Source organism: Ursus maritimus, unplaced genomic scaffold, assembly GCF_017311325.1.
Source record: "Ursus maritimus isolate PB19 unplaced genomic scaffold, ASM1731132v1 scaffold_18, whole genome shotgun sequence".
Taxonomy (NCBI): domain Eukaryota; kingdom Metazoa; phylum Chordata; class Mammalia; order Carnivora; family Ursidae; genus Ursus; species Ursus maritimus.
Window position 1 is genome coordinate 9,677,164 of NW_024424230.1, and position 9,809 is coordinate 9,686,972.

Genomic DNA, 9,809 nt, shown 5'->3' on the forward strand with positions numbered 1-9,809 from the left:
GCGTTCCCCCTCCCACGCCCTTCTCAGGGCTGAGGCCCCGCCTCCGCCCCGCCCCCATCTCTTTCCCGCCCCGCCCCCGGCCCGCGTCGCCGTCTCTTGCCCTCCCCGGGCCGCGCGGCCGGAGCTGGCACGGAGGAGCGGCGGCCGCGGCGGCATCGCGGCCTGGGGACGCCAGCTCTCCGCTGGACTCGGCGCCCGCGAGAGCGCCCATCGCGCGGGGACCTGCCTCCCGCGGTGCGGGGCTGCCCGGAGCGTCCGGCGTTCCCCGAGGGCGGGCGTGTCCTCGCGGCTCGGGGCGGGGGACCAGAACGGGGCCGCAGCCTGTTGGAGCGCGGGGGGGTGCCCTGCCCCGAGCGCGGGGAGCTCTGCGGGGGACGGCGCGGCCGGGCTCCCTGTGCGGAGCAGTTTTCTCGAACTCTCCACCTCCTCCTTACTGGGGCCCAGCGCTGCCGGGAGACCCCGTCCACATCTGCAGAAGGTAAGAGGACTTGGCCATTTAGGGGTCGCTTGTCCCCAAATCACAGCCAGAGGTCGAGGCTGGGGAGCGGAGGATGGGGGCGGCACGTTCGTAGGAAGCGAACGAAAAAAATGCAACAGGCGGGGCGGTTCAGGAAACTCTGGCGTTAATGTTTCCTACGGAGAGGAGACTTGTCCAAGACTGAAACTTGGTTAGGTTCTTCAAAACCGAAGACGGGCAGAGGCGACGCTGCACCTTAGTCTGGGTCTGAGCTCCCTCTGGTGGCCTCTTGTAAGGATGGAAGACGAGGCTACAGGTGAGGTTGGAACGCCGTTGCTTGCTCCCACGCATTGTCATGATTTCTCCTTGGAGAAACGTAACTGGTCTCAGTAGTTTCCCATACAAAGGCACCTTTTGATCCCATAAAAGCTGATCCCTCAACCGAAATCAGAAAAGGTCCTTTCAACTCCTGTCTTTTGTCCCTGAGTCCTTTGCAGCCAAAACAAGAATGATAGTAGGACTCGTCTCTGTGTTAACCGCACTTGAATAAAAAACACGTTAAATGAGTAAAGCAAGCCACAGTTAAAACAAATGCTGCCGGAAAGTTGAATCTTGCAGCTACTTGTCATCTGCCACCATTCATTGTTATCCGAATATGTGCATTTAAAAGTATAAGAAAAAAAGAATCACTTGAGCTGACTTATATTGTATTCAATTACAGATTTTATTGTGATTCTAAAATTTCTGTCAAGAGATTGTAGAACATTTAAGTCATCAGTTCATGTCCACTCCCAGAATATCTGTAGCCTCAGAGAATTTCTTTTTGTTTTTCCTCCAGAAAGGAGTGTCATGAAAAAGGAACAGAAAAGAACCGTCACTTTTGGTGAGAGGGGAGTTTTCTTTCCCAGTTGGTGGTTACTTCATGATTGGAAAAGAAGTACCTAGGTGGCTGAAGAGATTAGATTTTTATAGTTGTACAGATGAAGCTGATAAAAGAAGACATGAAAATACTTTCTCTGGCTCATAATGGGCAATGAGGAAGTAAGCCTGAACAAGACAGATTTGAAATGAGAGCAGAGATTTTGATTTTTAAAAACCAAATAGGACTTTGAACACTTGTTGAGGATGTTCTTTTCCCAAAAGTGGAAGAAGAAAAAATTTTCAAAGCAAAAGTGTAAAAAGTGGAAGTGAGTAACAACCAAGTCGACTTCAAGAATTTCAGTACATCATCGACTCCTTTGGGCAAACAGAAGCATCCCACATGTGGGTGATTTTATCACTAGAGATGGTTTCCTATCCTAGGAACGACTTTTTAATTCGGATGTTGGAGTGCTTATTCTTTTTCTTTTTCTTTTTTTTCCAATGTGTGTTTTGACTCTTCATGTTAGATAGATTTATGTAAAGGAAGGAAATCTTGAATTCATAATATGTTTGACTATATCACTGTTTGCTGTGTGATATGGAAACATTAGAGGTTTTAACATTCCTTGAAGTTTTAGTGGAAGCAAATCTGTGTCAGGGACACAGATAGACAGTGTAAGTTTTCTTTCTGGCAGCCCTACTTGCTTTGAATGAACCGAATGTTAGCTGGATTTCATAGCATATATGATTTACAGTCTTTGTGTTATCAAGGCCTTAAATGTATGTTTTATCCTAGGCAGATGGGAAATACATTGAGCACTGTGTTTTACATGCATGCCTAAGGAAGGGAATTCCCCGATGGATCATGGCGTTAATGTTTACAGGACATTTCTTATTTTTAGCATTAGTGATGTTTGCTTTCTCTACTTTCGAGGAATCTGTGAGCAATTACTCTGACTGGGCAGTTTTCACAGATGATATAGATCCGTTTAAGACACAGAAAGTGCAAGATTTCAAACCGAATCAAAAGCCGAAGAAAAGTATGCTTCATCCAAGTTTATATTTTGATGCTGGAGAAATCCAGGCAATGAGACAGAAGTCTCGTACAAGCCATTTGCATCTCTTTAGAGCTATCAGAAGTGCAGTAACAGTTATGCTGTCCAACCCCACATACTACCTACCTCCACCCAAGCATGCTGATTTTGCTGCCAAGTGGAATGAAATTTATGGTAACAATCTGCCTCCTTTAGCATTGTACTGTTTGTTATGTCCAGAAGACAAAGTTGCCTTTGAGTTTGTCTTGGAATATATGGACAGGATGGTTGGCTACAAAGACTGGCTAGTTGAGAATGCACCAGGGGATGAGGTTCCAGTTGGCCATTCCTTAACGGGTTTTGCCACTGCCTTTGATTTTTTGTATAACTTACTAGATGATCATCGAAGACAAAAATACCTGGAAAAAATATGGGCTGTTACTGAGGAAATGTACGAGTATTCCAAGGTCCGTTCATGGGGCAAACAACTTCTCCATAATCACCAAGCTACTAACATGATAGCATTACTCACCGGGGCTTTGGTGACTGGGGTAGATAAAGGATCTAAAGCAAATATATGGAAACAGGTTGTAGTAGATGTGATGGAAAAGACAATGTTTCTGTTGAATCACATTGTTGATGGTTCCTTGGATGAAGGTGTGGCCTATGGAAGCTACACAGCTAAATCAGTCACACAGTATGTCTTTCTAGCCCAGCGTCATTTTAATATCAACAACTTGGATAATAACTGGTTAAAAATGCACTTTTGGTTCTATTATGCCACCCTTTTACCAGGCTTCCAAAGAACTGTGGGTATAGCAGATTCCAATTATAATTGGTTTTATGGTCCAGAGAGCCAGTTAGTTTTTTTGGATAAGTTTATCTTAAAGAATGGAGCTGGGAATTGGTTAGCTCAGCAAATTAGAAGGCACCGACCTAAAGATGGACCAATGGTCCCCTCCACTGCCCAGAGGTGGAGTACTCTTCATACTGAGTTCATCTGGTATGATCCCCAGCTCACCCCACAGCCTCCTGCTGAATATGGTACTGCAAAAATGCACACATTCCCTAACTGGGGTGTTGTCACCTATGGGGCTGGGTTGCCAAATACACAGACCAATACCTTTGTGTCTTTTAAATCTGGGAAGCTAGGGGGGCGAGCAGTGTATGACATAGTTCACTTTCAGCCATACTCCTGGATTGATGGGTGGAGAAGCTTTAACCCAGGACATGAACATCCAGATCAGAACTCATTTACTTTTGCCCCCAATGGGCAAGTATTTGTTTCTGAAGCTCTCTATGGACCCAAGCTGAGCCACCTTAACAACGTACTGGTGTTTGCTCCATCACCCACAAGCCAGTGTAATAAGCCCTGGGAAGGTCAACTGGGAGAATGTGCACAGTGGCTCAAGTGGACCGGTGAGGAGGCTGGTGATGCGGCAGGGGAAATCATTACTGCCTCTCAGCATGGAGAAATGATATTTGTGAGTGGGGAAGCTGTGTCTGCTTACTCTTCAGCAATGAAGCTGAAAAGTGTGTACCGTGCTTTGCTTCTCTTAAATTCTCAAACTTTGCTAGTTGTTGATCACGTTGAGAGGCAAGACAATTCCCCAATAAAATCTGTCAGTGCCTTCTTTCATAATCTGGACATTGATTTTAAGTACATCCCGTATAGGTTTATGAACAGGTACAATGGCGCCATGATGGATGTGTGGGATGCCCACTACAGAATGTTCTGGTTTGATCATCGTGGCAATAGTCCCATTGCTAGTATACAAGAAGCAGAGCAAGCTGCTGAATTTAAGAAACGGTGGACTCAATTTGTTAATGTTACATTTCAGATGGAATCCACAATCACAAGAATTGCCTATGTCTTTTATGGGCCATATGTCAATGTTTCCAGCTGCAGATTTATTGATAATTCCAATTCTGGACTTCAGATTTCTCTCAATGTCAATAATACCGAACATGTTGTGTCCGTTGTAACTGACTACCATAACCTGAAGACAAGATTCGATTACCTGGGTTTTGGTGGCTTTGCCAATGTGGCTGACCAGGGCCAAATAACCCGATTTGGTTTGGGCACTCAAGCAATAGCAAAGCCCATAAGACAAGATAGGGTTATTTTCCCCTTTGGATTTAAGTTTAATATAGCAGTTGGGTTGATTTTGTGCATTAGCTTGGTGATTTTAACCTTTCAGTGGCGGTTTTACCTTTCTTTTAGAAAACTAATGCGGTGGATCCTAATCCTTGTTATTGCCTTGTGGTTTATTGAGCTGCTGGATGTGTGGAGCACTTGCACGCAGCCCCTCTGTGCAAAATGGGCAAGGACAGAGGCTGAGGCAAGCCCAAAGTCTTTGTCTTCCGAAGGGCACCACCTCGATCTTCCTGATGTCGTCATTACCTCACTTCCTGGTTCAGGAGCTGAAATTCTCAAACAACTTTTTTTCAACAGTAGTGATTTTCTCTACATCAGAGTTCCTACAACCTACATCGATATTCCTGACACCGAATTTGAAATTGACTCATTTGTAGATGCCTGTGAATGGAAGGCATCAGATATCCACAGTGTGCATTTCCGTTTACTCCGAGGCTGGTTGCAGTCCTTAGTTCAAGACACGAAGCTGCATTTGCAAAACATCCATCTGCATGAACCCAGTAGGGGTAAACTGGCCCAATATTTTACAGCAAATAAGGACAAAAAAAGAAAATTGAAAAGGAGAGAGTCTTTGCCAGAGCAAAAAAGTAGAATGAAAGGCACCTTTGATAGAGATGCTGAATACATTAGGGCTTTGAGGAGACACCTGGTCTATTACCCAAGCGCGCGTCCTGTGCTCAGCTTAAGCAGCGGGAGCTGGACCTTAAAGCTTCATTTTTTCCAAGAAGTTTTAGGAGCTTCTATGAGGGCATTGTACATAGTAAGGGACCCTCGGGCATGGATTTATTCAATGCTGTACAGTAGTAAGCCAAGTCTCTACTCTTTGAAAAATGTACCAGAGCACTTAGCTAAATTGTTTAAAGTAGACGGAGGTAAAGGCAAATGTAACTTAAATTCAGGCTATGCTGTCGAGTATGAATCGTTGAGGAAAGAATTATCAAAATCCAAGTCCAGTGCAGTCTCCCTGTTGTCTCATTTGTGGCTAGCAAACACAGCAGCAGCCCTGAGAATAAACACAGATTTGCTGCCTACCAGCTACCAGCTGATCAAGTTTGAAGATATTGTACATTTTCCTCAGAAAACCACTGAAAGGATTTTTGCCTTTCTTGGAATACCTTTGTCTCCTGCTAGTTTAAACCAAATATTGTTCGCCACCTCCACAAACCTTTTCTATCTTCCCTATGAAGGGGAAATATCACCAACTAATACTAATGTTTGGAAACAGAACTTGCCTAGAGATGAAATTAAACTGATTGAGAACATCTGCTGGACGCTGATGGAGCGTCTAGGATATCCAAAGTTTATGGACTAAATGCTGCCGGTCAGCAGGAATTTGCACTAATACTTTGCAGCCTGGTTTGTGGATGCGAAGAGTTTGTTTATTCTTGTACTGTGTGTGTGTGTGTGTGTGTGCGTGCGCGCGCGTTTTCAGTTTGTTACTTGCACAGAGATTATTTTAAAAAGAGGCACCATATTTGGCCTAGCAGGATTTATTTTTATGTCACTACTTTCCTTGCCTTTGTTTCTGAATTTTTTTTCTGCGGAAATGTTCCTACTCCAGAGGCGTAGTTGAACTTATATGATGGCGGTTGGGAGGTAAGAAGATCTTACAGGTTTTTGTCTAGCCATCTCCCTCGCCTGTAACTGTGCTGATCTATCTTGGAACCTCAAACACTGCTAAAGGCCTTTCAATTGCTGCTTTGCCCAAGCATCTCTTGCTTTCAAGATGGACTACAAAAGTTCCTTATCTTTTTTAAAAGATCTTCTAACACATTTATCTTGCACCAAAAAAAAAAAAAAAAAAAAAAAAAAAAAAAAATTGGTTGGGTTTTTTTTTTTTTTTCCCTGTGTATAATGTTCAGTGATACCACTGGGGAAATGGTGAAAGCTCCTATCAGAACTGTAGAATTCCTTCTGGAAAATACAGACGGAAATACAGAATGAACATTTTTTTTGAGGTCCGCAACAGTGACCTGAAAGGCCTCTTTAAAGTTTTTTACTTAGAAGTAATAAGGAGTCAGTCTTTGAACAATCTGGGTGCCAAGGGCTGGTAGAGTTTTTTAGACTTGCTTGTCTGTTTAAAACTCTCTTTCTTGCCTCCTTGAAGCTACAGCTGTTCCCATCACACCACTCACACACCCTGTCTTTTCTGTCACTGTCATGCAAAACAATCCATTGTTACTAATTGTTGAAGTCCCGACATTTGTGGGGATTTTTCCTCCTGATGATTAATTTTGCATTAAAGCCTGACACTTAGAATCAAATTTCTTTTTGTGGAATTATCACTTTTGACTCAGAGAAAGCAGTGCCACGCTTGCTGCCAGTGTTTTTTTAGACTGGAAACCGAATTGGAAAACTGCCTGACTTTGCCTGCATCCCTTTGAATGAGTTTACAGACTGCCAGTGTCTGCAAAAGTTAAAGGCAAATGGGAGATGATGTCAGAGGCATCTGTTTCCTTTACCATCTGCATCTTATTATAAATGTAGTCGTCATAAAATGTGGTTCATTTTATTTTGGTAGGCTCTGAAATCAAAATGCCATGCCATTGTAAGCCAGTGGAGTAATTACAATGCATTGGAAAACCATTAGGCAGTGTCGAGACCTGATGAAAATCTCTGTATGGATTGCAGTCTTCCTGACGTTTCAAACTGCAGTTTCCCCAAGCTCTCGAACACTTGGGAGTCTGTCATTCTGACCTAGATAAAAGTGGTTCTTTCTCAGTAGTTTGTTATTATGTCAAAATGTGCCTCCAGAGTGATAAAGCTGTGGGTATGTTACATTCCAGCTAAACCTAACTTGGCTGTCATGTTTCTTCCATTAGAGTGTGAGTGCAGACTGCTCCTCCTCCTTAGATCTACTTCCTTCCCACTGCTCTCCCTGCTTTCTCTCTGCAGTGTCCAAATGAATGAAATCGTGTGGTATTCATATAGGTTGAGAGGGCAGCTGATGACCTGAATCTACCCAGTATTCTCAAGGAAGGTTATTCTGCCTGTCTCAGGGTTATCAACAAGCATGTAAAATTGCTACATGGATGATAACACTCTTTCCATTACTGGTCATAGTCTCAGTGTTTGCTTTCAATTCCCAGGATGCGTGATCTCAAATCAGATCAAATCAAAAGGCTTTGGGTTGGCAGTAATAGCAGGTCTGACCAACGTAAGAATTGCACACACTGTACCACTGCCTTTTAACATTGCGGACCCCCCCACCCCCCGCCCCCGGGGAAGCAGAGCACCAGGTGGCGAATGTGGAAGAATTGGAGGAGAGGTGGGGAAAATAAAAAAGAGAGTTGTATGAATGAGCATGGGAACATGTTACTGATAGCTCCAGAAAGGGACATATTTACCAAAGTGATCTTCACAGTGTGTCCTAACGTTCACCCCCACACAGCAATGCCAAGATGAATTTCCCTGGCACTGTACTCACCCACCTCCACCCCAAGGGAAAGTCTGCTGGAAGAGACCTCTACTTGCAGATTCCCCCATGAGGAATGTTATGGGTGAGGGATGACCCAGCTGTTGGGTCTGCATGCAGATGTTCATGCTTGGGACCCTTGCCTTATTAATCATAATCCCTGACGTGACTAACTCCCAGAACATCTGGGTCCTGCGTCCTTAGGCTGTTAGCTTCCGAAAAATTCAAAGAGCCTCCACACTTCATCTTATTCTTGTCATCTTGGAAAATAATTAAAGGGATGATTGTCACTATGTGACACTTCTAAAGGAAACACCTGTCCTCTCTGTAAAATTAACCCCTTTCTTTATTAAATTCCCTAAACTTAGGCCTAATTGGGATAAAAACTGTTATTAAAATAATAGAATTTAAGTCTGGAAATAAAAAAGACAATTGTGCTGACAAGAGTAACAAATGCAGTGGTGATATGGTTCTCAAAAGTTTGAAAAAATGCAAATTACTCACTTAGGATGAAAGAAAAAGGCCATATCTAGAATTGAGTTTACCGTAATGAAATTCTGGAGAGGATAGGAAGGGGGAGATTTTCTTCAGGAAAAGCAAGATGAATTTATGAATATGCTTAAATTTAATTGATAGAAACCTAGAGTCATAAGTTTTAAGCAAATGATTAGGCAAGCACCTGTTAATAAAGGTCTTAGGGGCAGCTGGGTGGCACAGCGGTTAAGCGTCTGCCTTCGGCTCAGGGCGTGATCCCGGCGTTATGGGATCGAGCCCCACATCAGGCTCCTCCGCTATGAGCCTGCTTCTTCCTCTCCCACTACCCCTGCTTGTGTTCCCTCTCTCGCTGGCTGTCTCTATCTCTGTCAAATAAATAAATAAAATCTTTAAAAAAAATAAAGGTCTTAAATTAAAAAAAAATACATATTAGCTCTAGACCCAACTATTAGGCATTTGATTGGTTGTCTTTTTAAACCAACGGGAAAGAATTAGTAAATGCCTGATAAGAACAGGATATTCAACTCCCAGGCAATGGCAGACGACTTGTCACAAAACCTTCAGCAAATGTATTCAAAGAAGCAGCTCCCCTCCGCCCACACTAGTGCATCTTAAAAATTTATCCTTTTGTGGAAATGTTATCCCTTTGTCACTTACTTTTGATTAACATTGTTTATTAGCACTTTTGGGGGCATCATTGAAGATCCCAGCCATTCTTGATATGTAAAGAATATCCAATTAATCTGTGAGTAGACATTAGCAGTGGCTTTAAATCAGTGCGTTTGATTGGCTTGATTAACTGATGATAATTAGAAAAATATTCACTGATTAATTTAGGAAAAATGTAAATAGAAGGCATTAAAATACATAAATACCATTTCCAGAGGTAAGGATGCCTAATATAGGCTATGTCAAGGAATTTAGTATGTGGGCTATTTACTGCTTATTTAGATGTTAGCTAAAGCATGTCTAATATGTAAAAAAATGTTTGCTAAGGCAATTTCTTCCATTATCTGACCGGTGTCATTATTCCCTTCATGTTGGCAGAAAAATTCAAATAATATTGTAAGAACTAAATTACTGAATTTTTGCACAAAGGATGATAGGAACTTCGAACAATAGATTCTAACATTCTCTAATTTGTAGGTGCTTGAGCTATTATTTATATGAGCTTGTGTTATATTTAGTCCACATAAAGTATACATATTTAATTCTGTTTCCAAAGATGGTTCAGCTAAGGCTTCTGAACCATAGAGAGTTTCATTTTTGTTTTTGTTTTGTTTTTCTTTCACACTTACACAGTTAGTGTGAAAGAAAAGATAGACTGAAGGTCATAAACTAGCTTATTGGAACTATATGTACAAGACTCCACTATTAATAAATAAAACG

General features: G+C 42.5%; 1 protein-coding gene across 1 annotated transcript; it reads left to right on the forward strand.

Moving 5' to 3' along the window:
* Positions 1 to 225: 225 nt before the first annotated feature.
* On the forward strand, positions 226 to 7,227 carry DSEL (dermatan sulfate epimerase like). The gene is made up of 2 exons (XM_008685877.2): positions 226 to 478; positions 1,296 to 7,227. The coding sequence occupies exon 2, from the start codon at positions 2,184 to 2,186 to the stop codon at positions 5,820 to 5,822; it is 3,639 nt and encodes a 1,212-aa protein (XP_008684099.1). The 5' UTR covers positions 226 to 478; positions 1,296 to 2,183; the 3' UTR covers positions 5,823 to 7,227.
* Positions 7,228 to 9,809: the final 2,582 nt, after the last annotated feature.

Coding starts and splice junctions, on each gene's coding strand:
- DSEL (XM_008685877.2), top strand. CDS start 2,184: ATGGCGTTAATGTTTACAGGACATTTCTTATTTTTAGCATTAGTGATG.